Below are 27737 nucleotides of genomic sequence, written 5' to 3'. Positions count from 1 at the left end.
AACTAAAATCGAAATTACAAACAACCAAATGATAAAAAATACAATTTTACCTGTTTTTTTACACTCATCTTCTCTTAGTAGTGGGTCTTCTTCATTTTATTCTTATACAAAAATGTTATATTTATTTACATTTATGATTGATGATTGAATATATTGTTAATTAAAATCAGTTTTTCTATATCTACGCAATCAAATAGTGTAAAATTGTCATTGTAATTATTATTAAATATTAATTATAAAAAAATTGATAAATACTCGACATTAATATTTTAATATTAAGTTTATAGTTGTGTTAACTCAAGCATAATTATTTGGTGAAACAATTTTGTTCTCTAGTTGTTTATAAAAAAAAATACTCTCTTGTTAGTCTTTTTTTATGTTTTATTTATGTAATTAGGGGAGTGTGTATTTCCTATTTATTTGACAGAATAAATGTCTATTTTATATAATTGAAAATATAAATCATAAATTTTATAATTAAAATTTATGAAAAATAAATATTTTTAAAATATAAACTATATTTTATTTTATAGTTAGTAGTTTAAATTATGATATAAGTTTTTTTTTCTGACAACAAATATGTAATAAAGAGAGAAAAATGACAAATGAAGATTCATCACACCCAGGGTTAATGTCCCTTGGTAGGAAGTCGTGACAATACAAATGGTGACTATTGGAGTTGCACATCTTATCTACTCTAGTATCGTATAGTTCAAAATTACTCTCTTGATTTTTTTTTTAAGCACAAGCTACCATTTCAGTTGCGAGAATTCATCACATGCCTCTTCAACAGAGCTAGATGATGATGATGACTAGATTATGAAGAAAAAGGTGTTGGTGTTGATCAAAGCTCGATGTGAGATACAAAGTTTTTAAGCCTTGACTATATCCTTCCACTATTATTATGTGCTTTTAATGAGAGTGTTTTTCAAAACATTGAAAGCGGTTGTTTTTTATTTTGTGTAAGTGATCAATTCCTAATAAAATGGGAGAGAAATGTATATTTTTTAGAAGATAAAGGAGATGAACAATAGAATGAATCTTTGTAACAGGAAGTCTGGTGAGCAAAATATATGTGCCGTCGGCGACTCCATCATACCCAGCAAGTAAACCAGCAAGAAAACTGGTGTTATCTTAAGTCCAAATAGTTTTTCGTGGAACAATTTATGGGATTTTTTTAATTATTATTTTAAAATTTGAAATATGAAAATCTTCATATCTTTATCGTTATACTTGCTTAAAAAAATTCTTTATCTTTATATGATAAATGTAGGTAGGTATATGATATTTTTGCATTTTAATTTTCCCGTCGTCCAAATGAAGGTTAGTTATATCAATTTACTTGAGGATTTCTAAAGCCCATTGATGATTAATGTAGATTTTTTTTTTTTGGTGAATAATGATTAATGCAGATGGTGTTTCGTGCAACAATTTATGGAATTTCTCTAATTTTTTTAAAAATAGTAAAAGACAGCAAAGAAAATACTGATATTCCACAATAAAGATGCTAGAAATGAGAAAGGGCTAACATTTCAGAAACATGGACGAAAAACACTAGTGTATAAAAGGTTAAAAATTCCAAACAAAATATAATATTGTTTTCATCAAGGGTATTTTTTTGGAAAAAATAAATTAAAAAAAGTGGGTAGTGGGAGGAGGAAAAAGGAAACTGAGAATAACATTGCCCTTTATTTTTTCTGGGCCACATTAGATGTGGCCCACTCTAGCAGGCCGACCGTCACTTAGAAAGCCCAGCACTTTTTTTTCTTCTTCCTTTTTGGGTCAGCACTACGCACACTTTTACACCAATTGCATTGGAAGAATGCATCACCGCGTTGTGTTGTGATTGAAAATGGAGAGCGATGTTGAAGAATCTATGCGGAAGAGGCCCAGAAAATATCCTTTCTCCGCCGATTCATCCTCTCGCAAGGTCTCTCTCTCTCTAGTCATGGAACTGTGTCCCAACTCTTACTTGCAAATTGTAACTATCACTGTGTTTGATGTGTGACAATAAAACCTAGTGTAGCAGTGTTTATTCATCTAAATTTCTCTATTAATCAAAATTCTATCTGTGACTTTACCTCATTCTAGAACGTTTTGGAACGATGTGTTTGTTTGATTTATCTTGCTTCTTCTAAGCTGAGTTTATTGGCGATATTATTTCCTTCCGTAAAATTGTGAGGTTATTGATTTTATGGTGGTTTTTTTTATATGGTGCTGATTTCTTGACATTTACTTTTAGGCTCAATCCACAATTTTGATCCCTCTATTTTAAAATAGAGACATTTGCTCCCTTTTTAAAAAATCTGCGATTTTAGTCTCCAATTTCAAAATAGAGTCATTTGATCCTCCTATTTTAGAAAATTTACAATTTTAGTCCAATCCTCAATTATGCCCACGTTTTATTTCTTTTATTTTGTTCAGTTAAACTCTAGACCTATCATGTTCATTTAAGGTATCATTAAAAAATGATTGAATTAATTAATTATAATGTAAGAAATAAAATAGATAAAATTAAATATTGGACCAAAATTGCAAATCTTCTAAAATATGGGATCAAAATAGTGAATTTTCTGACCAAATGTCTCTATTTTGAAATATGGGAACTAAAATCGTGGATTTTTTAAAATAGAGAGACCAAATGTCTATATCTTAAAATGGAAGGACCAAAATTGTGGATTGAACAAAATAGGGGGACCAAAATTGCATTTAAGCCTTATTTTTACAAAGATATCCTCGGGTAAGGTTTGGGGAAAGTTCATCTAAGATGCTGATGGCTTCAGTTTTTTCAAGTGTAGTTACTAATTAATTACTTGTAAATTGTAACTGTGACATTGTTTTGTGCCGTTTTTGTACCTGATGAGTTGATTGTTTTTTCGTTCATGATTATTTTCTGTTTCATTATTGTTTTTTTCCCTCTCTATGAGCTGATGATTGTTGAATTATGCAGCAATTTGAACAATATTCTGGACGGACATTTGCAATTATGGGGGAAGTGGTAATGGTTCTCACTTTCATAAGAATAAGTTTTTATTTGGATGAACATATGAACACGCTTTTTTTATTTTATTATTTTAATTTCTTACAACTGTCTCCCTTGTTTATGCAAGTTACATACGTATTATTAGTAAATTTTCTTTGCTGAAACTATAGCTGGGTTCTCTTTTTGTCAGAATTTTATGCAAGATGATGATAATCGTTTGGAGATTACCCGAACTAAATGTAAGTCTATAATCTCTTCAGCACTTTTTCCATTTTCTAGATAACGTCAATGATTCTATTCTTTTCCATGGCAGTTGGAAGTTTGCTTAAAAGACATGGAGATTTGACAGAGCGGCTTGCTAGGTAAATCACTCTTGCAGATGCATGTGGCTTCTTTCTGTAATTGAACTGCAAATTAATACTTATAGAATAAACTCGATCGTGCTTAACTTTGTATAGTGTGCCTTCTTTCACTTTGTTGGTTACTTGTATACCATGGGATGGGGTAGGATTAGAAATATATTTAAAGTACACCATGGGAAGGGAAAATGGGGAGAATTTAGATAAGTATAGCTGATATTAAAAATTCAGTCAAATTCTTCTTGCTTATCAGAGGCTAATAAATGAGAAGCCAGAAATTAGGAATAGCAACCATATCTTGTTGGTTTTTTTTTCTTTTTTCGAAACAAAGTAAAAGAAATTAGAAGTTATGCCATTTGATGCCTTGACCTTATATTTCATACCAGTGAAAGTAATGAGAAGCCAGAAATTAGGAATAGCAACCATATCTTGTTGGGTTTTTTTTTCCCGAAACGAAGTAAAAGAAATTAGAAGTTATGTCATTTGATGCCTTGACGGTATATTTCATACCAGTGAAAGTAAAGTGATAATTATCAATAAGGCTTTGTTTCTCAATTTTGCTTTTTTTCATTTCTATTTTTTTTTTTTGGATAATACTGGGTTCACAGGGATTCTGACAAGATAATATTTGAGCGTCTACAGAAGGAGTTTGAAGCTGCACGAGCTTCTCAAACTGAAGGTAGCTTACTTTGGTCTTCATAGATGAATTCTTTAATAAACTAATAATGGACAGTATATGGATATGTCTTGTCTCAAGTTTTTTTTCCCATTTATTTCCTTTGTTGTACTTTATTCTAGCTGATACGATTCTTTACCTTTGTCAACAGATACGTTTCTAACTCATGAACTGGACCCAAATAAAATAAAAGATTATTTTTGTAGAATTTGTGTAGAATAAATATCAGGGCTATTTATGCATGGAATAAGAAAAGGGAATTGAACAGAAAATAAATATTCTATAATTTAAAGCATTTTAACAAGATAAGATTATTAAGATTTGAATCCTGGTTCAATTGATGAGATATACTTTTGTAATGAAGTACTGACCAACTTTTGTTCATTAATTTCTGTATAGATGTCCAGAAAATGCTCCTTAACCACTTTTTTTTTTTTTTTTTGTAGAGATATGTTTAGACGGGGAAGAGTGGAATGATGGTCTACTAGCTACAATAAGAGAGCGGGTATTGGTTATTGGATTATTACATTCTCATTTCGATTGGTGTTCTGATATTTGACCTTGGTGGTCTGTGTAATTATCAATATGTTTCAGTTTCACTATTGATGTTCATAATAAAGTTTGATACATTAAAATTTGTTCATGTCAGGTGCATATGGAGGCGGACAGAAAAGCAATGCAAGGGGATGCGGACATATTAGCATGTCCCCTGGAAAAAATTACATATAAAATTGGAAACAAGGTAAATGTTATATGACTACACCTGCCTGAAACACTTCTCATTGTTAACAAGTAATGACTTGTTATTTTTATTAAAACATTATACTTGTAATTGTTAAGCATAGATTTCAAAGATTATTGACATTAGCCCGAGAAGAAAAAAAATAGGGACATAAGGTAAAAGATTAGAACTTGGAGGTCATGTATAAATCAGTTGTGTAAGAGAGAAAAAAAGCTAGGAAGTGTTCAAGAGGAGTTGGGGTTGTATTTTATGTGGATATTGATTTTCAGTTTTATGGAAGCTTTGTGATACTAAAATTACCAATAGGCGCTCAAGGTTTACAGATGTATGTACTTAATAGGGAAATTGTCTTGTATGGATTCTAGGTTTTGGTATTTGACATTGACTTACAGAGATTATTGTTCTGAAATTATGAGTACTGAACGTGAGTTTCGGTTTCTCTTTTCTATTTGCTGAAACCGGGTGGGGGGTGAGAGGAAAGAAAAGGGGATCCAAATTTCCCATCAATCAATTAAGTGAGGGCTCCACGTCTCAGCATCTAGAAGAATCGCCAGGCATCAGTTTGAGTTCGAGATCGTGGGAGTAGGCAGTTCTCTATGAGCTGGATGTTGAATTATCACAAAGATTTGTGGAAGGCGCTTCTTCGATTAGGTGTCTGGTGGCAGGGGTTGTGCAAGTGTTGTTATGTAATGCTAGGAAGTGCTCATATTGTTTAGAAACTATTAGTTCTGACTTCTGATTTCTGCAATTGTGTGGTGAGAGTGGATGGAGCAGAGTGCTTTTTTTTTGTGTCTCTTTTACCTTGTTATGGGACTGGATTATATTTATGGCTCTTCTTTGGTATTAATTCTGCTCATGTTTTTTCAAGGAAGTTGCCTTTCTGCAATTGTTTTGTTTTCTTAATAATTTTTTAATCTCCCTCCAAAAAAGTTTAAATTGTTGGTATGTCTAATTAATTGTGTTTAGATTAGTTGGCATTTTGTGTATTAACTTCCTGACCAGATCATAATGGAATTTGTTTGTTTATTTATAATCAGGTAATTTGCTGTTTGGAAGGGGCAAGAATCGGCGTACAATATGAGACATCGTTTGCTGGTGATTTGGAATAAAATTTCTTTTGACTAACTTATTCACGAACATGATCATGTTATTTAACTCATAAGACGACAAGATGGAGGCTGGGTCTTTTTTATTTATTTGCTCCTTCCCTTGTGTCTTTGCCTTTGCCATTAGATGATGATAAATGATAAAGCCTGTTCATTTTTTAACAGGTGAACCTTGTGAGTTTTACCATTGTGTGCTGGAAAGCAAGTCATTTCTTGAAAAGATGACTGTCCTTGAACACACAGTTCCATTTTTCCTGCCAATACGAGAAATAGAAAATGATCTCCATTCATCCAATGCAATGGTAAAGTCATATATATATTTACACCATGTTTATTTCAATTATTTGTTTTCTAATTAGCATTGTTTTATTGGTTTGCTTTCAGAAACTCATAGATCATGTTGGAGATCTATTGCAGGCTTTTGTGGATAGACGGGAACAGGTAGATTGCCCATGTATGTAATCATTATGAAAAATTTTGATTTGTTTATTTTTTAGAATAACAATATTATGTATGGAGCGAAGGTTTACAGATATACAATCATGCATAGGAAGTACTTTCTGACTATTTTTCATCCATATGTCCAGAAACAATTTTGGTGAAATATATATATGAAGTTGGAAATGCAAACAATTTACTGTATCTTTTGCCCCTTATATGTGCAAGGAATATAATTGAACAATGTCTGCATTTATGTGATAAAGGTTGGGTGCATAATAATTCGACATCTGCCCCAGAATATCTTTGAAGAATTTAATTAGAATGCATTGATATTGTAAATGTTTGGACTTAGTAATCCATTGTAGAGAACCTTTTATTTATAAAATCTGATAGAGAACCTTTGTCATCTAGTATGTTTAAATTATTCTGATACAAAAATACATGCATCTTTTTTTTCTCTTGTGAATATCATGCAGGTCAGACTTATAAAGGAGCTGTATGGAAATCAGATTAGAGAGCTGTATCATAGCCTTCCCTACCATATGGTCGAATTTGTATTAGATGATTCTGATTGGTTAGTATCTTATAGTGATCTAATTTTTCACAACCATTTTTTTTTCAAATTTAGTATCTTGGTAGCCCTTTAAAATTTTCTTTCCTCCACTGGAATCAATGGGAAACTTGGAGGTTATTTCAGTATGCTTGAATAATCGAATAAAATGTTTGTTGAGGCGAAATCATTGGTGAAGTGAGTGATACTGGGGTGGTGGTTTTTTTTTTTTTTCTCTATCCAGTTCTTGTTTTTCTGGACATTCTAATGTGTGATCTGATGCTAAAAGTAAAAGGTGACTAGGGTGAAGTTGGGTGTGCTGCAGCTTTCAGTGCTACAAGAAAGCACATGTTAATGGTGATTTTACACTGAAGTTAATACATTTTGGTTGACCTTGACACATGCTGATCCGGAATTGAATTACAATTACCCTCCCATCAATTTCCATCTATATTTGCCTTCTGTCAACCAAGTTATGCTGAAATTTGGGTCAAGTAGCTTGGGTGCTGGGAGAAATGGCTTATATGAAAGGAATATACAATTTTTATTTGTTTGCACCTTCATTTTGAAAGTTCATTTGTTTATTTTTTACATTTAGTAACATTTCTTTGTGTATTAGAAATTTATTATTATAATTTCTTATCTACATTTCTTTTTAAATTCAATATCCTTTCCTCCAATGAAATTGAATATGCATGTAGAGAGAAAAAAACTAAAATGAAAGGTTAAACGATATTCTCTGCTCAATGGGTTCTTTATTATTATTATTTTTTTGCAGCAAGGTGACAGTCAGCCTTAGATATGCAGATCTCATTTCGGTGCTTCCAACTCGAATTTCAGTGCTAGCCTGGCCTATGTTCAATAAAAATACTATGAGTAGGAAGGAAGATGGACTCTCGGGAAGTCATTCTTCCCCAATTCGCCTAACATATGCAGAAGATGCCTTACGAACCATGAGTTTACCCGAAGGTTCAAAAACTATATAACTTTGCTGAATGCGGTTTTCTATTGTGCATAAGCACTTGATAACAAGTTAAAAATAAAAATAAAATTATTAGTAAAGAAAGTATTTATTATATTGAAAACATAAAAGTCATTCAATACTTGCCATTTTAAATTAATTTAAAATATTTAATAGGGTGCATTTAATGTTTTCATACCATGTACTCATGGATGGACACACAATAGACCGTTAATTTATAAGAACATAATTATTTTTGGTCTTTTGTCATCAGCTGTTCATGTCCTAATCGGATGTGTGCAGCTAGCCAGCTAGGTGAAAAATTAGCATTTTTTTTTTAAGTTTCTCCAAGTTTATTTACAAGCCGGCTTCTGTGTTCCTTTAATTGTGGCACATATTTCTTCATTGTTCTACTCATAGATCTCTCAATACTGATTTTATATTTTCTTTCCCATTCCAGCATATGCAGAGATTGTATTAAACTTACCACAGGCGATTCGGCAGACGTATCATCAAAAAGCCACCGCTTAGAGCTTTGCCCTTTCAGTAGCCTAGATGCATCTGTAAAAATTCTTGGTAGAGATGTTAAATATTAGAAAAACAACTTCAGAATTATTACCTATTTACCTAGTCAAATTGCTCAGGTTGAGTTCATTTTGCTGTAATATTGTCATATAGCATTTAGCATTTGTACTTCGGCCTCTCTGGCCTCGTTATTCCTTCAATACCTACTCCGGTGTCTTGTATCATTAATACAACAGGGCTAGGTTTACATCTATTCAAACTGCTGTCATTCATCTTTTCTTCATAATTCAATATGTATGTAATTTGATTTCATATAAGTTCCATCTTTTTTACATGGCAAGCAAAAATGGCAAGTATGAAGGCATGATCATCTGCTAATTGTTTAAATTTGAGATAAGAATAAATGATACTTCATTCTGAAGTAAATGTCATACAGTGCAATACTGCTATGATTGCGGGTAAAGTGCACTTGGGGTTTGGACGGTTTTGTGTTGTTTTTAGTGGACCACGGGTAGATTTGTTTTTACGTCAAAAATTGTTTTTGAATTGTTAGAATTGATTTTGAATTGTTTGCTATTTTCAAAAAGGTATTAGGTACTCAAAATCCTTCTTGAGTAGGTAATTTAATGCATTTCATTAAGGTATTAGGTACTCAAAATCCTTCTTGAGTAGGTAATTTAATGCATTTCATTATGTCAAATTTATTAGTGTTTGTAAGGATTGCACTCATGCAAAAAATTACTTAATAACTCTATCAACAACGAAAAAGAAAATTGGTAGGCACCATATTCGGAATGCATCATTGTAAGTTGTAGGTGGTGCAGTTCGAATAGACTTGCAATTGTGAAAATCTTTTAAAGTGGATAGACATCGAATTTGTGAAATTATCACTTTATTCCTTTGGAATCTCTATCTCCAGGCAGCGCAACAATAAAATTATACTTGTTGAGGGCAACTTTATCTCATAACCGACAAGCCTTAGTGCCCTAAGCTGACCACCAAATTTCTTTGTAAGAATGAGGAAGAAAATAAAATTTTTGAAATTGCTAAAAGGAGATTTAGGAGCTACGATTACAATTTTTATAAGCAGTCACGGAAGGATAGATCTTACCTCTGGATGGTTTAATTCCATGGATTAACAACCCCCTCGTTAAAATAAAAAGGGTGTGGTTGATTTCTATTTAGTTTTTAAAATGTAACCAAACAAGGTTATTCAAACACATAATAGTGTGTGAAATTGAGGGAGAAGTTACACAAGATCAAAACAAAGCTGATAAAATATGTACCTTTTGTTTGTTTTTTGGTTTTTAAAATACTTGTTTTGAAGATATTTTTTTTTAAAAAAAAAACTTAATGGATTTCAGTTGAGAATTGATGGCTAAGAAGTTTGAAAATATTTTGGAAAACAACTTTTGAAATAAAAAAGTGAGAAGAGAATCATACACGAAAGATATTGGTAATGCTTAGTTTTTAATTTTTCGCAGTATTTCAAAGATTAGGGCATTTCCACCTAAAACATTATAACATTGCTATTCCATGTAAAACTTAGCTTGATATTGGGCATTCACATGGATTCAGACAGGAGGAACATGTACTTAGCCCATGAAAGTGAAAAAGAAACGTACATGAGGACCATCTTATGCACTAGGGCTGGTGAGGTATAATTGGGGAATCTATTTAAAGGCCAGTATCAGAATCCATCTTCCTTTATCCTGATAGAAAATCAAGATAGAAAATATATTTTCTTCATCAGGAAAAAAAAATATAGAGCCTTAAAGTGACCTTGATATCATTATCATTCTCAAAATAAGAGTAAATCATTCAGATTTTGACCCACAAAAGGACTTTCATCTTAATCTAAAGGCGGATTAACTTGGGCCTTCATTATATTTGTTGTTCTAGTTCTTGGACAAGCACCAAAGTGTGTTCTGCTTGAAGGTTGTCCAAACTCCTTAAACTTTATAATGCTGTTGGATTGTATCAATGTCTTCAGCTTCACTGATTCAACATGTCCTTTCAAAGTATGAAGCTCCCTGAGCATGTGAACCAATTTAAAAAATCTCTGTAAGACACTATCACATGTATAATTTATTAAGTCATCCCTCAACATTATAATTGAAGGACAAAACTTACATATAGTATTCAGTATGTGCTTTTAGTGTTCTCCAATTAAAAATTAGAGTTTCATCTCAGAAATTGCTGTAATAAATGTTTGCATACAAATTACTACTGAGATGAAACTCCAATTACGATTAGAGAACAAAATCAAAAGTACCTATAGAAATCCTTTCACACACAAACTTAATGCCATACTATAGAACAGTTAAAGTGAAGTCAGTGGCTTACCTAGCATCCTCAGCATGTCTCTTAGCTTGCTCAGCAATCTCTGAAAGCTCCCTGTAACTGTTCTTGTAATTGAAAAGGTTGGCTGTTTCAGGTGGCTGAAGACCATGAAGAGTCCTCTGTGCAGTTGCCCACTGTGCTTCTCTCCCTTCTTTGCCATAGTCTCTTTGTAGTGAAGGTAGTCTGTCATAAACAGGTTTTGAACTTTAAAGTCTCTGAATTAAGATCAACAATGCAATTTGTAATAAAATAATAACGGAGATGAAGAAATTACCTTGTTCTCCAAAAGATTATTCCAAGCCTTCCCACTCAGAACATAGCAGATTGCGAATTTGAGAATATCTAGAGGGATATATGTCAATACACAGTAGAGCCAGATTACACCAGCCCAACCCCATCCCATTCCCTGAATTCTTGCAAAGCCCCAATTAGCATATACTGCTAGAAAAGTTGTCACCTGTCAATCATGAAGAAAGCCAAAGGGGGTCTAATGTTCACTCCGTTGAGCTAGTGAACATTTAATAATACCATCAATAACAGCACAAGCACACAGGTCTAAGAGATGTCTATAATTCTACTTTAGAATTTCGTATGTCTCAAATGACAAATCACCAAATATTATAAATTTAACCTTTGTGACAAAACATCATGTAACTAAATATTGGTTTTTTTCTGTATTGTAATATGCCTCAACCATTAAACCACAATTCAGACTATCAATCAGGGTGGTGCATCAAAAAGAGAAAATGATAGCATCATTAACCATTTGCAAACACCACACAGTAAGTTGCAAATGCAGATCCACGTAAAGCGATAAAACAACCGCATAATCAAACCTGCTATAGATTATATAGAGTAGTATACATCCATGAATGAGCTCAACATAAATCGTTAACAGTTTATCTGATCCCACTCTCTTAGAAAACTGCCAAATAATGAAAGCCTAATTTGAAAGAATGGTGTAGATTTAAACAGGGAATAAACTATCAAGAAAATTGACCATCTAAAATAAGGAGAAGTGTATGCCAGCTTTGTTAAACAGTATAGGAATTCCTGCAATGTGAGCTTGGACGACCTCTTCTCTGCAAAATCTCCCTCTTTCAAAACACCCAAAACCTTGTCCTTGAATTCAGATTGCACCTCATCTGCTTCCCCATCCTCAACTTCCATGTCATCATCCATCTCCATACCTTGATCATCATCAAAACTAGAGAAGTCCATTTTAGTATCTGCTTCCTTCAGTGAATCTGCACAATTGAGTCGACGAGCAAGGGGTGAGAATGTGCTGACCCTTTGACTTCTGGAACGATATTCCGCCCTGGTAAGGCATGTGCTTCGGCTGCTGGAGCTTCCCCTTTTCCTTCTTCCCTTTACCTCCCGCCATTGAATTGAAACAAACGCACGTTCCCGCAAAGTCACTGTTTGTTTTTATTCAAGTTTTGTAAGCGACAGCGTTAAGAGAAAACTGATTTCAGAGTGAATGAAGGCGCGAATACTAAGTGGGGTTTGCTCATGCTTACCAGAGAAGATTGCGGCTGCAGTAACCACCATGTACTTCTTAAGAAAAAGGGTATAATGGGTAATTAAGAGGTAGAAAGGGGATATAAGGGTATACTTAGAAAAAAGGAGATGTATATAGCAAGAGCCCACACTAAATAGTTTTTCTTTTTAATTCCTTAATAAATTAGTAAGAACCTAATTATAATAATGAGCAAGAAGAGATATTTTATCAACTTCCTGAAACCAGTTGTTTTCATCCAACAACACAACATTCATTTTTCCTCTCATTGGTTAAGAAACTTAAAGATAGAAAAGAGAAACAAGCACAATGGTTAACTGTACTACTACTCTTATTTTCCTCTCATTAAATTATCAAATACTAAATTTTTCTGTTTAATTTCAATGGTGAGGTGTACGTTGGTGCTTCCACCACTCACTCATCTTTTTTAGGCTGAACATGAACGAATGCAAAAAAGAAACATGGAGATTGAACTCATTATTGAGCAACATTAATCAAGATCGGAAATATATTGAGTTTTTTCATCAGAAAAAAAAAATATATATATAGAGCCTTAAAGTGACCTAGATATCATTAACATTCTCAAAACAAGACGAAAAGTAAATCCTATCAACCACGTTATTTGGTATGGAATAGAAGAGTAAACCATTCAGATTTTGACTGACAAAAGGACCTTCATCCTAATCTAAAGACGGATTAACTTAGGTCTTCATTACATTTGTTGTTCTTGTTCTTGGATAAGCACCAAAGTGTGTTCTGCTTGAAGGTTGTCCAAATTCCTTAAACTGTATAATGCTGTTGGATTGTATCAATGTCAAGTCCCTTCAGCTTCACTACTGATTCAACATGTCCTTTCAGAGTATGAAGCTCCCTGAGCCTGTGAATCAATTTTAAAAAAAAAATCTCTGTAAGACACTATCACATGTATAATTTATTCAGTCATCCCTCAACATTATAATTACCACTTCATGAAGGACAAAACTTACATATAGTATTCAGTAGGTGTTTTTAGTGTTCTCCAATTAAAAATTATAGTTTCATCTCAATAATTCCTGTACTAAACGTTTACATAGAAATTACAGAGATGAAACTTCAATTATGATCAGAGAACAAATTCAAAAGTACCTATAGAATTACATCTAAGTATTGTCCAATCCTTTGTCACACACAAACTTGATGCCACAGAATCGAACACTAAAAGTGAAGTCAGTGGCTTACCTTGCAACCTCGGCACGTCTCTTAGCTTGCTCAGCAATCTCTGAAAGCTCCCTGTAACTGTTCTTGTCATTGAAAAGGTTGGTTGTTTCAGGTGGCTGAAGACCATGAAGAGTCCTCTGAGCAGTTGCCCACTGTGCTTCTCTCTCTTCTTTGCCATAGTCTTTCTTTGTAGTGAAGGCAGTCTGTCACAAACAGGTTTTGAATTTTAACGTCTCTGAATTAAGATCAACAGTGCAATTAGCAATAAAATAATAATAGAGATGAAGAAATTACCTTGTTCTCCAAAAGATTATCCCAAGCCTTCCCACTCAGGACGTAGCGGATTGCAAATTTGAGTATATCAAGAGGGATATATGTGACTAAACTGTAGAGCCAGATTACACCAGCCCAACCCCATCCCATTCCCTGAATTCTTGCGAAGCCCCAGTTAGCATACACTGCCAGAAAAGTTGCCACCTGGCAATCATGAAGCAAATCATTATTGCCCCAGAAGAAAGCCAAACGCTTTTTCAATTAATCAAATCATTTGTGTTGCTAACTGAAAGTGTAACTCCTTAGATTCTAATTTACTCACGTACTGGAGTACTATGCCAATGACTAATGCTTCCTTCCTAAGACAACTGAAGTATTGAGTCTATTGACTTAATTTTGATTCCATTTCAATGCTTAGTTTAGTTAGAGATCTTTTTTTTTTTTTTTTTGAGGGCAAAGGTGAATTTTATTAAAATATTAAGGTCTCTTATCACAAGTCGTGACAGAGAATACAAGTTACAGGCAAAGGTGATTTTGATTCCATTTCAATGTTTAGTTTAGTTAGAGATCTTGTTTATCAGTTTACATTATTTTTTCAATGGTGGATATGGATGTTGAGTGAGGACAAGTGAAGGATCATGGAGACCAGGTTCTTGACAAAACATAATGACATGACACTTCTTCAATCATAAAATCAGAAGAGAAACTAACAAATAACTATGTACTAGGTTGCTGATATGAGGTTTAAGATTACCAGTTGTGCAATCATAAAAGCACTCAGTAGGAGAAGACCAGGTCTTTCAACATAGGACCAGCTGCGGGACCTTGTCACAAAAATTAGTGCTTGACTTATAATACTGACTTGTAGGTACAGGGCTGCCATCATTTCTCCGGGGCTGTTCCTTATAGACCTCACACCGAACTTGTCCTGCAAGAAAGGAAGTTATGTTCATAGTTATTACGATTTTCGCTATGAGGTGTTAATAATATTGAGGGAAACACAAAATATAAATTATTACCGAGAAGAAGTCGGTATCCTTCATGAGCCAGAAAAATACTACTGTCATTAGTGCCATGTAAGCTCCTAGCACAACACCAGTGGCAAATATCTCCCTCAGCTTCCAGCTGTCTGGCATTGGAGATGGTTTCACTCGATCCTTGGATATTGTCATGATGGTACCTAAGGTATAAGGGTGAAGGAAATCAAATTAAACATTTTCACAGCATAGTCAAAGTAAATAACATGAAAGTTAAATGAATAATATCTTACCATCGTTTAGTATGGCAATAATCAACACCATGAAGGGTGCAAAATCAAATTTCCAAATCAATGCAATAAACATGAAACCAAACTGCCACAAAGAGAAATAGATCACATAAATTATATGAACCATGTATATATAAGCATGCAAAGAATGTTGACATGTTTTTTTTTAGTTAACTTATTTTCTGCACTTACCACTATACGAATGGTGATTGACACAGCATAGATCTGCCATAATCAACAATCAACATTTCTGAGTTTAGATTGTTAAAGATATTAAAATAAAGTCAAAAGATTAAATCATGCATGCAAGGAAACTAACAGTATAATTCTTCATCCTTTGGAAAATTGCCCTGCTGGTGAGCACTGCACTAATAATGACACTCAGACCAGGTTCAGTGAGGACAATGTCCGAAGCACTTCTAGCAGCATCTGTAGCGTCAGCAACAGCAATTCCAATGTCTGCTTTCTTTAATGCAGGAGCATCGTTGACACCATCACCTGTCATTCCACAAATATGCTTCCTCTCTTGCAGCCTCTTCACAATTTCATATTTGTGTTCTGCCGTGTCATAGAAAGAGGGGAAAAAGGATTAAAATGTTGCCAAATGTAAGGCGATTTGAAAAGGTAAATGATGTTTGAAATAGTTGAAAGCAAGAAACTAAGTGTGATACTGATAGAGTGATGCTACAAAGTACCATCATTATTATTATTATCAAGGACAAGGACCTACCAGGAAATACTCCAGCAAATCCATCAGCCTTCTCAATCAATTCATCAACTGGAACTGCTGAAACAGCAGCATCCTTGCTTTGACCAAGCAATGAAGAAGATGGGTACATGTTTGTTCCCATCCCAAGCCTTCGGCCAGTTTCTTTGGCAATGGCAAGCTGATCACCTAGAGAACAAGAAACAAACAACTTGTAAGCTACATGATTTCATTTATAGTTGAAAATATGAACTACAAGAATGTAACAGCTCCCTCCAATCTTACCGGTGATCATCTTAACATTCACACCAAGGTTTAGAGCTCTTGTGATGGTTTCCGCACTGTCATGCCTTGGAGGATCAAAAAGTGGTAGCAGACCAACAAATTGCCATGGTGCACCAGGACTATCCTTGTTTTTCTCAGGTACTTCCTGTTACAGACAGGCCATAAAAACAACAATAAATGAAGGGAATTGAAATAATAGATTTGAAACTAGAGATGTTAATATCAGCCTTGCTAACCTGTCTAGCAACACCTAAAGAACGGAGTCCACGCTCAGCAAACTTGTCAATCGTTCCATGAACCCTTTTCCTTACATCCTCTTTGCAGTTGCAGAGGTTCAATATCTAAGCCAGGAAAAGAAAAAAACATATATTAGTCATCTAAAATCTTCACAAATGTAACCAAATGGTGCCAAATAAACACATATATACCTGCTCGGGAGCTCCTTTGCTAGATCGATGCCAATTTCCATCAGAATCAATGTAAGTTAGAGCAGTCCTCTTGTCCACAGGATTGAATGGAAGAAAGTGGACCTCCCTGATACCAGCTCGTGCCTGATCAATTCACAGTAAAAGTTAATTTATTTATCACCATTCATCCCAAATCATAAGAGAGAATCATTTTGGCATATGTACCTCCTTTGGATCAGCAAGCATCCCAACTATTGCAGCATCTATAGCATCCTGATTCTCAGTCCTAGAAGCCCTTGCTGCAAGAAGGATAACATAGTCCTTCTCAACACCCTTGGCAAAAACCTCAATCAGGTTTTTATCAACACTGAGCTTATTCAGGGTCAGAGTTCCAGTTTTGTCACTGCAGAGGACATCCATTCCTGCCATTTCCTCAATAGCTGTCATACGTTTCGTAATAGCGCCTTGCTGCGAAAGCCTGTGCGAACCAATAGCCATAGTGACAGACAGAACAGTTGGCATGGCAATTGGAATTCCTCCAATCAAGAGAACCAACAGATTGTCAATCCCATCTCTGTACTTGCGGTGCTGTATTGGGTACATGACTATGAGCTCAATGATTATTCCAACCGCGATGGAGCAAATGCAGAAGTTACCAATTGCTGTAAGCACTTTCTGGAAGTGACCAACTTGGTTGGTGCTATCAACCAGATGAGCAGCTTTGCCAAAAAAGGTGTGCACTCCAGTGGCAATCACCACTGCTTCTATCTCACCCTTCTTAACGGTTGATCCAGAAAACACTTCTTCAGAGGGATTCTTTGTCACTGGAAGAGATTCACCAGTCAGAGCAGACTGATCAACACTCAGAGCATCACCCTCCAGAAGACGGGCATCAGCAGGGATGATATCTCCCAGTTTGATGCTGATTATGTCTCCCGGGACCAAAATTGCAGCATCTTGCTCAGTCCATCTCCCATCTCTAAGAACCTGAATTTTTTGTTGCAACAACAAACATTTAGGCTGAGTTTGATTTCTGTTTTTAAAAACTAGTTTTAATTTTCCAAAAGCAACTAAATAAGGTTACTCAGACAATTGAGAGGGCAGTGCAATGTGAAACACACTAAATTTTGTGATTTTCAATAAATTTCATCTAATAAAAGAGTGTCTTCCTAACATTTCTCTTGAGGACAGAAGATGAGAAAACATCTCCCAACTGTTTCTATTTTTTGGTTTTTAAAACACTTGTTTTGAAAACAATTTTTAAAACTTAATAGAAATTAATTGATGATAAGTAGCATGAAATTGTTTAAGAAAAACAGTATTTAAAACCAAAAAGTGAGAAGGGAAACATAGAGATCCTAGTACAATAAAAAACAATACATGTTGCATGCATGGCACAAAGTTAGATTATTTAGAGTGAGGTTACCTTGGTCTTGGGAGCCAAACCAGCCATGAGTGCAGCAGCAGCATTACCAGCATTGTTTTCTTCTATGAAACTGATTGTGGAGTTAATGAACAATAGAGCAATGATACCAACAAAATCTTGCCAATCCGGAGGCCTTCCTCCACCATTAGCCAAAGCAATGGCCATTATAGCAGCAGCTTCCATGACCCATGATAAGGGGTTCCACATGAAACCCAGAAACTTCAAAAGTTTGCTCTCCTGTTGTTCATCATGCAACAATTAAATAAATGGTGACAACTATAAACATAACTGCAGTGTGACATTAGAAATTAGAAACCAAAACAAAGAAAATGAAAAGGACCTTTTTCTCTTCCAATTTGTTTGGTCCAAAAACTTGAAGCCGGCTGGCTCCTTCGTCTGATGTTAAACCTGCTCTTGAACATTTCAGCGACTCAAACACTTCCTCTACTGGAATTTTTTCCTGAAATTAAATGGGACACTGCCTCGTTATTTCTCCAATTACACAACACCATCAACTAACTTTAACATCATGATGATGTACTTAGCTCCTTCATTTTTTCAGGGTTATAAAGTAGAATTCACCCAGTACTACTGCTACTGAAGATTTTGGGCAGCAACTAACAAATAAGTTGTTTGTCAAAAAAAACAGCACAAGTTTCGTGACTGTATAACTCTTTAATAGAATTTAATTAGAGACTTAGAGTGCGTAATGGAAGAATTATATGGTGATTGTTAATAAGAATTTTTATTTTGTAATAATCATTTGAAAATTAATACTTAAGATGATTTCAATTATTGATAGACAAGATTTAAACTCAAGAAAACATAATCAAAATTCAAATAATATATGTTAAGAAGCACTGCGGATGCATCTCATCATCTCAACGCAAGAGTAAGACAACCGGAAACCAATTGAAAATTAAGTAAATAAATACATATATTATTATTATAGGTTGACTTGCCTGCTTGCTTCACGAGTTCTCCAGTAAGAATGGGAAAAATAAGTCGCTAATTTAATTTTAATGAGTTGAATAATAATAGTAGTAGTAGTAGTAGTAATAAAACGTTATTTGATAATAAAAAAATGAAATAATTTGATAAAATAGTAGTAATTACTAATTAGGAATCGTATGCAAAAGAAAAAGGACACAGAAATGGAATAGAATGTTAATGGTGTGAGGGACACGCGTCTGAAGCTCGTGAAGGGAAGCTTGTAAAAGAATAATCGGTTCAGAAAAGCCTATTATTTGTCGTGATTCTTTCTTTCCGTGCTACAGTGGTGTAGCTGTACTGCCGATTTATAGCACTCTTTTTTTCTTTTTTTTTTTTCTTTTTTCAAGAGCTGATTTATAGCACTAAAAACAAAACAGTTATTGAAGTCATCAGCCTTTTGTAATATTTTTTTTAAAAAAAATATACAAGTCAAATTTTAAATAAAAATTTAAGAATTTTTTGAATAAAAATAATATAAAGTATATATTTATTAATAATGATTTCATTTCATTTCAACCTTGAAATACTTTTATCTGTTTCTTTCTCTTTAAAATCTTTAAAATACAAAGCGTCATAAACACTAAACAGGGAAGATGCGGGAATGAAAAGAAGTGTTAGCGTAAAAAGGGGTTTCGGATTCACGCGGCAAAAGGCGCCACATCACGTTTCTCCTATATTGGCAAAGTGTTATAAATATACGTATTGATATAATGTAAAAGTCATTATTATAGAAAAATAAAAACAAGTGATTTTTTTTTTGGTACAGATAAGATCAGAAGTAAATTATATACGAATAATCAAACTTAAAAAAAGTTATATATAGTTACATAGTAACTTAAAAAATCACGTAATCTTTTTTAATAAGGAACATGATTTTTATAGTTTAATTTAGATTATTTATAACTTAATAATTCAAATTTTATTTTTCGTATTCTCACGTATATTTTTTTCAGAAGTAATGAATCCGTAAAATTTTCGAAAGAAAATTGTGTAGTTATATTTGTAAACACAAAGCTCCGTCCATGTGCATGAGAAAAAACTCAAAGCATGGTTGGTGTAATTAGTGTAAGCTTAACCGAAGAAAATAAAGGATTTATGTTTTGTTGTCTGGAGTTGGGAAGAATAAAGGATGCAAAAATGCAAAAATGAAATTGCTCACTGATTATTTATTTTCTGTGGAATGAGAGAGAGAAAGAGAGGGAAGAAGAAGAATGGTAGAGAGAAAATATATATATGTATATACCAGATCGACGTTTTCGTTTTTGATTTCCTCAAGGCTGATACCGCCCATGTTGGAAGGTGGAGTAGTGTCGTGGTTGCAATCAGAATTGAAGTAGCAATTGAAGGAGAAATTAAGATGGTAGTGGGTGCAGTGCCTTATGGGGTGCTATATATATGCAATATTGTGGGAATGGCCTTGTAAGTTGTAACAAGTTGTAGGTGAAAGAGAGAAGGGTGTGTGGTGTGGTTTATGCGATTATGTGGGTGGTGGGGTACCACAGAGCAACACTTTTTATGCATTGACCTGTGCTACGCGCGCCTCATCCTCATGCTATCAGGGGTAGGTCTTTCTCCCTTCCTTTTCCCTTTTATTTGCGTACCATCTTTTACATTTATATTAGCCTACATAGTCTATTTAGTTTATCAATTAACTTTTTTTACTGCAAAAAAATTATCACATTTCATTCAAACCAATCACATCAATACAACCGACTACATCATAAAATAAAAAAACTATGGACTAGCATGGAATTTAAACATCCTGGCTAGTTCTTACATTTTTAAAATAATCTATTTACTTCCTAAGTGTATAAATACTACCACAAAATAATTCAACTATTAAACATATTAACAATTTAGTCTTGTGACAATGTCAAAGTGGTTTTTGTTTTGGGATGTAATCCCTCATTTTTGTTTCAGTAGAGTTCTATAAGAATAGAATTGGTCTTCATATATAATTATATAGGTTCAAATAGTTTGTTTGCATGAGTTTGGTTTTTGTTCCCCTATGGTTTTGCATATGATCTTGGATTTGGTTTAATGAATTTCGTGAGAATCTTTTGGTAAGTTTTACGTTGGTGGCGTCAATCTAGTTGGAATCAGGTCTATTTTTGTCTCTCTTTGGATCTTCTTTCTTTTGTCTTAAAAAAAATAGTCCACAGGGATGTATATGACTTGAATTAATTTATTATAATATTTACATATTTTTAGAAAAAATTTATCATTTTAAAAACATAGAAAATAAATTATCAGACAAATGCATATAAATAAACTATTTAGTCTTTATATTAATTTGAAACGTAATCACATTTTATTTACTTTGGTACATCACATTTATTTTATACAGTCATTTACTTATTTACTTCTCAATCCTTTATATGTATATCGTTGTTACTTGTCAAATTTAATTTGATATCTAACCTGCTATATTTTTTTAGGAGAAACGTTTAAATTAAGAGAAGATACGTATTGAAAGATTATATTTGACCAAATGTGGTAATTCATGTTGACTTATATTTTACAATGGCATCAAAACTTAGTTTTTTGCAGTAAAAAAACACTCCTTTAAAAGTATTTTTTTTTTTAAGGTTTTCACAATTGAAGAGTATTTACACAATTGGATCAATTTAAAAGTAGCTCAAATCATATTTTTCTACACAATTTGAAGACAATATACATCAAGCTAGTCAGCAACTAGTACACGTGAAACTATATTTATCTTTGGAACTGAGATTCTCCTTTTTAATATTATTCTTATTTTCTTAATCAATTTCTATGGATACTTATTAATAAATTCTCCAACATGAAAGATAGCTATTCTACGAGTGACTTGAAAATTTACTTCATATATTATATGAATTTAACCATTAAATGATGTGATTGTCTAAATTATTTCATATACCAAATTTTAATTAATTAATTAATCATTCATAGATACTTCATATCATAACTAACATTTAAATATTTTTTAAAAGGCATATGATCATTCGTCAAAATGAAGTTGATTGATAAAGTATATAGGCATGTTTTTAAATTATATGAAAATGTGATATACTTAATTACTACTAATTGAAAATTAGATAGATGAAATTTAATATTTATAGATAAGTTATTGGAAGAAGTACGTTTACCAACACTTATTCTTGACAAGTGAATTTCTTTCTCTTTGTATTTCATTTTTAGAACGTTGTATTGAAGTTACCCTTTTAAACTTATGAGATTTTTTTTTTTTTGCTTTTAAAAGTTATACAATTATTATAATTTTAAATACATTTTTAATTAAAAATTTATATTACATTTTTTTGTCAAACGGGCTAAATGGTCTAACTGGAAGACACGAACTTATTTTCTTTTTTTGATTGAAGTTTTTTTTTATTAGTTTCATAGATTGAAGTTTAGAAGAATGAGGAGGAAATTATTCTATTTTAAGGAATAATTAAGTATTGACGAGTAATTATTCTATTTTGGTTTGCTCATGAATTGCTTAAAAAAAGGTAAATTACTAAACCATGAAAATCGAACTAATTAACATAACGCGTTAACTGAACCAACCATGTTGTGTGTTATCCTTTCCAAATGTGAAACTCACAAAACGATTCTGCTGCGTTGGTGTACAATGACAACTCAAAAGACGTCGATTTTGCAACTATTGTTGAACAATTAATGAAGACAACTTAAAGACGTTAGCGTTTCTTCTCAAGTCAGATGTAAGTTAATATTTGATTTAATTAATCATTTCATCTCAGTGGTAAGTAATTTTTTTCCCTATAATTTACATTTTAATCTTTTATTTTTTATAATTTAAAAATAATCTTTTTAATCTTTATATTTTATATTTTAATTCTTTTTTAATCTCGAAAGTGATTTTTTTAATCCCTTCAATTTGTATTTTAATTACCTTTTAATCTTTGTTAAAAAATAACATATAAAAATAATTGGGTACAAATTAGTTATAAATCATCAATTATTTTTTATTACAAATCATCTTATGATAAATTAGTTACAAATTATTTTTAATTTTTTTAGTTAATTGTAATTGATAATGTTATTAATATAGTTTGATGATAAAAACTAAAAGAAAATTAAAATATAAAGTATAGGGACTAAAAAGAATATTTTCAAACGAGACTAAAAGAGAAATAAAATATAAATTATAAGAATTAAAAAAATTACTTTCAAATTATAAAAATTAAAAAAAAATTAAAATATAAATAATAAGGATTAAAAAAATAACTTTTAAACTATAATAACTATAAACTTATAGGAACAAAATGGGTATTTAAGTGTTAATATTTTATGCCGGTGAAAAAATAAAACAAAAAGGAGGACAAACTTGGTAATAACATAATTGCCACATGCATTTGTGCGCTGGAGATACATGCATCCATTATACTGTAAACAGAAGCAGCAAAGTGCAAAGTACTGCAAAAATACTTTTCCAATCTAATGATTGGTGGCAAAAAAGTGGAATATAAGAGTTTGTTATGGTTCTCCATTTCTTTCTCTGATCGTGTGCTACGCTTTAATTTGAGCTTAAATGCTTAATATGTGCATATGCACCGGCAATTTGGTAGTTCGTTCTTCTATATAATAAAGAAAATCGGAAATAAATGTTGCATGATAAATATATATATATAAATTAATGAGTAATGTATATTAGTTTGGTTTCAACAGACATTTTAACTGAACTATATTCTCCACTTTTGTTCTTGTGCTAATATTGAAGTAAATAACAAATATTTATCCATTATACTTTTCTCCTTGGGTTCAATTTATTCAGAAAAACTACCATGGGCTTGCTTCATTCATTGGCCCTGGAATATATAGATAGCGATATGATTGGGACCTTTCATGTTGTCTTTTATTTATAAGAAACATGACAACAAAAATGGAAGAATGTATGTATTTATAATAACAATGTATATATGTTAAAGGAAATAAACATGCATTTAAATAGGAAAAAAAAGTGAGTGGGTAAAGAAGTGAATGTCAGAATGGAAAGATGACATGCTAGACGCATACATGTCACATGTCATGAGCGTAGTAGAATCACGCAACACGGGAAATGATTAACACAAAAACAGAAATCATTGTGCAATTAATATTTTTCGTCTTTCTCTGAGTTAATTGTTATCTCAAATTCTTCTTTTGAAAACAAAGAAGCACGTGTAGCTTGATCAGTGACTGGAGTTACAGAAATTGTGTGCACTTGCTGGATTCTTATTCTCGAATTGAAGGCTATTTTCATAGTAAGAGAAATGCTACATTGGACGAAAAAAATTAACACGAAAATATAATCAACTTCTATAGCTATATACACACACACTTCAAAAATAAAAAATAAAAAAAAATTCCATAGATGAATCAGATAGAAATAGTTTAACGCAAATCAGAAAATCATAAACCAAGAGATCCAATAGCAAAATGTGACGTCAATTATTTTTGGGCTTTTAAGCATTATAAGATTGAAATAGGTTAATTAATTTAAGATTATTATAATATAAATCTTAATAAATCCTAATTTGACTCTAACACTTATATTTTGACATGCTATATCAACAAATATGAAAGATTTATTTTAAATGTTATTTTAATTTATCATCAATTTTAAAAGTCTTGTTACCTTTAATTTATTCTTATTTAGTATAAAAGAGAATTTATCATTAATAATTAACATATATTTTTATTTTCTTTATTTTTATTTATACATTTTTTCAAATTTAAAAATACTTGTATAATTCATAGAAAATTTGCTAATTGTTATATATTAGTGAATCTCTCACTAAAATTTAATAATTTACCTTTTTATATTGTATGATATACGTAATTAAATTTGTACCTTGTGCCCAATTGAGATTTTTTTATATATTTAATAATAAAATAAAGTAGTATTTTTTTATTTATCAATTAAAAATAAAATGAAATATGCTAACAATATTTTTTCAAACCAGCCGGCCAGATCTGTAGCTTTTGAATACACGTGTTCTTAGTTCGGTTGGCAAACATGATATATTATGCCTTACATAAATTAAAGAAAAATATTTTTTTCCACATACCTATATTCCCCTCCATATATAGCAAGAAGGCAATTTCCACCTTTTAGGCCCTTCTACTAATAATAAAAAAAAAAGAGGCAACTAGCCAAGTACAAAACGTTGCTGCCTAATATAAATTTAGGGCATTTATTCTAAATGTCCCTATTAAGCTTGTTGCTTTTGTGTAATAATACTTCTCTATTCCGTTTTTGCAATTTTAATTCGAAAGGATAAATGACACAAGGCCTAAAAATTAAAATGGCTAAGTCTATTTATTTTGTGGAAATTAAAGCGGCAAACTATTTATTTTGGCCTCATCACATCGGAGATTTGAGTGTCATCAGGCATGCCATTATCGAAAAAAGTGTATGTTGGAAACTTTGAAGTCTTCGATATATATAGATGTATTTTAGCTGACAAGATAAGCTGAGGAAAGTTAGGGGGAAAGAAGAGAAGAGATAGGAAGAGGGTGAGGGAAGAAGAGAGAACTTTCATATTTTTTAAATTGATAAACCAGAAGAGGGAGAATTCATTTTCACGTTTAGATGCAAAAGTAGTGATAGTGTGTGCTTGAAATACACCTAAGTACTTCAAATCCATGTCCAATGGAAAATATATAATTTGTAATTTCTCTAGATCTTCTTTACAGACATAAACAATTCTGTCCAGAATTTTAATCTCGTTATGTAGATTGATGTTGCTGACAGAATTAAAATTGTATCTATAAATCCTACTTGTGATTTAAATAAAAAAATAGAAATATATTTTTTCTCCCTTTGCTTAAGTAAGAATCTCAATAATGCGAGACTAAATTATGATCGAATTATTAAGGCTGGTCCTCCAATAAATCGTTTTTCGCGGAAATGAAGAGCTTTCAAAAATGTCAATAGGAAGCTTTCACCATGGACTTTATTCACTGTTTCTTCTTTTCTCTATGCCGCATGGAATATAAATAAGCATCTATGCTTCAAAAGAAAAAGATATGAATCTAGATACATAGAATAAAACTATATATGATTTATAAAAAAAATACAAAACTATATATGCAAATAGAATTCAAGCAAGAAGGACGTGGTTGAAATTGAATGGCATACATAAATATTTTCAATTTAATAACAAATTTGCAGTTGCCCCCTAACATTGTTTATATTCTGCAAAGTGGTCCTTGCTCATTGCATTTGCATCCAAACATTACCCCACAAAGTTCCTTAGGTTTTCTCTTTTTGACCTACCAAATTATATAGAAGATGGACACGCCTCGAGTATAAAGTTGAATAAAAAAAAAAGGGTTGGGAAAGAAAGGCAGAGATAAGAGATGCCATTAGAATAATTATTATTGCTGACAAAAGTTGAATAAACTATAGTTGTTCTCAAATTTTATTGGCACACTAACCAAAAATTAATGTTATATGTGATGAGGACCAAGTGGAGCAAAGATTCTTAGGAACAGCCTTACACAAGGACATGCGATATGGATTGGGTATGCAAATTCCCTGCTGGTTGGGTCAGGACGAATGTATACGATGGAATAGTGAAAATTTAGACAAGTGTTTTAAGGCTCAGGCATTGTAAAATCATCACATATGTTGTTTCATTGTCACAAAGGTTTTAAATTGGGGTGTAGGTGACAATTTTCTTGCAACTTTTGATATTGTGAGAAATTACAAATAAATATGACGGATGTGATGTGACTGTAATTATGATTGCAATAACCCCAAAAACCTTCATATTAATTTGACCAGCATGATTACACTGATTTCAAAAATCTGAAGTTACGACTATAATTTTGTTACAGACATTTTGAATTGTGACTATAATCTTGTTACAGATATTTTTTTAAAACTTGAGTGTGACTAAGAAACACATAATACATAAAGCACAATTGTATAGACAATCCATCCTCAAGTGGCCAAGGCATTTTTCTCTTTGTGATAACTCCGAATTACTTCTCGTTACCGGTCAATTCTGATGAATTTCAGAACCAATCATCTTCAAAGTAAAGTTCTCTTTTCTTTTTGTCCCCCACCCTTGTGCTACTTCTACGGTGTTATCTAGCGGTATCCTCATATTGATCACTCAATATAAAGTATAAAATGCAACATTTCATTTATTCTTGACTTTTTTCTTCAAATTTGAAGTTGCAAAAAACAAAGAAAACAAACTTATACTGTAGACATACGAGGCCACGACTACGCTTAAAGGAATTTTTGTATACACATTATAATACAGTACTAGTGAACATACATAAAGTTTGTTCAATAAGAAATGATGTGACGATATAACAATTTTTTAACATTCTTTTTTTTGTTCTTTATTGGTTGCCTTAGATACTGTGAAGTCGTGATAAGATTATGATACGATCTTAGACACTAGAAGTTGGATTTCTCACGGGAAGGAAGAGTGGTAGGACGTGTCTCCAGAACCCAAAAGAAAAATTGGTTGGTGAAGTTGGTAAGGGGGTAGTGGTCACAAGAAGAAGGGATTAGCAAGAGACAAATATAAATAATATTTGGCAAAGTGAAAGAAGAACATATGATGGTCTGTTTTGCCAGATTGTTGGATTCTGAAAGTTGCTTATGGAAGTAGCTAGGCTTTCATGATATATTGTGCCAGATTCTAGCAATAGAAAAGAGTGGAGTCCGTGGGGGTGGGTTAAGTTAAGTACCATGTGAAATTGTCACAGGTACAAATAAACAACACCATAAAATAAAGAGGACCATTAGCTTGTGAATGAAGACGTCCCTTTTTTTGTTATCCCCTGAGAATCTTATCGAACGCATGTTGCTTTGACAAATGACAATTGACAATGAGAGAAAAAAAATAAAGTGGAAAGAATTTCTTTAACGGACTTTAGAGATCATTTACCAAAAAATTCTCATATTAACGGTTACTATGTCCAAAGACTTTTTTAAGAAAATAAAAAAAGTAGATTTTTGGTATGAC

General features: G+C 32.4%; 3 protein-coding genes and 1 pseudogene across 4 annotated transcripts; 1 reads left to right on the top strand and 3 right to left on the bottom strand.

The window, feature by feature from the left end:
* The first annotated feature begins 1786 nt into the window (after positions 1-1786).
* On the top strand, positions 1787-8660 carry LOC114415062. Of its 2 annotated transcripts, none has more exons than XM_028379585.1 (13): positions 1787-1930; positions 2951-2998; positions 3174-3222; positions 3297-3345; positions 3951-4021; positions 4465-4523; positions 4668-4760; positions 5798-5855; positions 6032-6168; positions 6251-6307; positions 6784-6881; positions 7636-7826; positions 8279-8660. In XM_028379585.1, exons 1-13 carry the CDS (start codon positions 1853-1855, stop codon positions 8347-8349), a joined length of 1059 nt encoding a protein of 352 aa, XP_028235386.1. In that variant the 5' UTR covers positions 1787-1852; the 3' UTR covers positions 8350-8660. The 2 variants fall into 2 exon arrangements, with proteins under 2 accessions (XP_028235386.1, XP_028235387.1); XM_028379586.1 differs by lacking the exon at positions 1787-1930 and adding an exon at positions 2759-2794.
* A 1337-nt stretch (positions 8661-9997) lies between these two features.
* Positions 9998-11379, bottom strand: LOC114415061 (annotated as a pseudogene).
* Positions 11380-11513: 134 nt separating this feature from the next.
* On the bottom strand, positions 11514-12551 carry LOC114415060. Its single transcript, XM_028379584.1, has 2 exons — positions 12207-12551; positions 11514-12104 (listed from the first exon to the last, which is right to left on the bottom strand). The coding sequence occupies exons 1-2, from the start codon at positions 12235-12237 to the stop codon at positions 11578-11580; spliced, it is 558 nt and encodes a 185-aa protein (XP_028235385.1). The 5' UTR covers positions 12238-12551; the 3' UTR covers positions 11514-11577.
* Positions 12552-12682: 131 nt separating this feature from the next.
* On the bottom strand, positions 12683-20153 carry LOC114415059 (plasma membrane ATPase 4-like). The gene is made up of 16 exons (XM_028379583.1): positions 20003-20153; positions 18107-18226; positions 17767-18003; positions 16566-17327; positions 16362-16484; positions 16170-16274; positions 15934-16078; positions 15673-15837; positions 15262-15500; positions 15135-15167; positions 14946-15027; positions 14695-14855; positions 14430-14603; positions 13697-13879; positions 13424-13605; positions 12683-13082 (listed from the first exon to the last, which is right to left on the bottom strand). The coding sequence occupies exons 1-16, from the start codon at positions 20048-20050 to the stop codon at positions 12986-12988; spliced, it is 2856 nt and encodes a 951-aa protein (XP_028235384.1). The 5' UTR covers positions 20051-20153; the 3' UTR covers positions 12683-12985.
* Between the last annotated feature and the right edge of the window lie 7584 nt (positions 20154-27737).

This window comes from Glycine soja, chromosome 6, assembly GCF_004193775.1.
Source record: "Glycine soja cultivar W05 chromosome 6, ASM419377v2, whole genome shotgun sequence".
Taxonomy (NCBI): Eukaryota; Viridiplantae; Streptophyta; class Magnoliopsida; order Fabales; family Fabaceae; genus Glycine; species Glycine soja.
The sequence above is the reverse complement of the archived record's forward strand: the minus strand, read 5'-3'. Positions and strand labels throughout refer to the sequence as shown.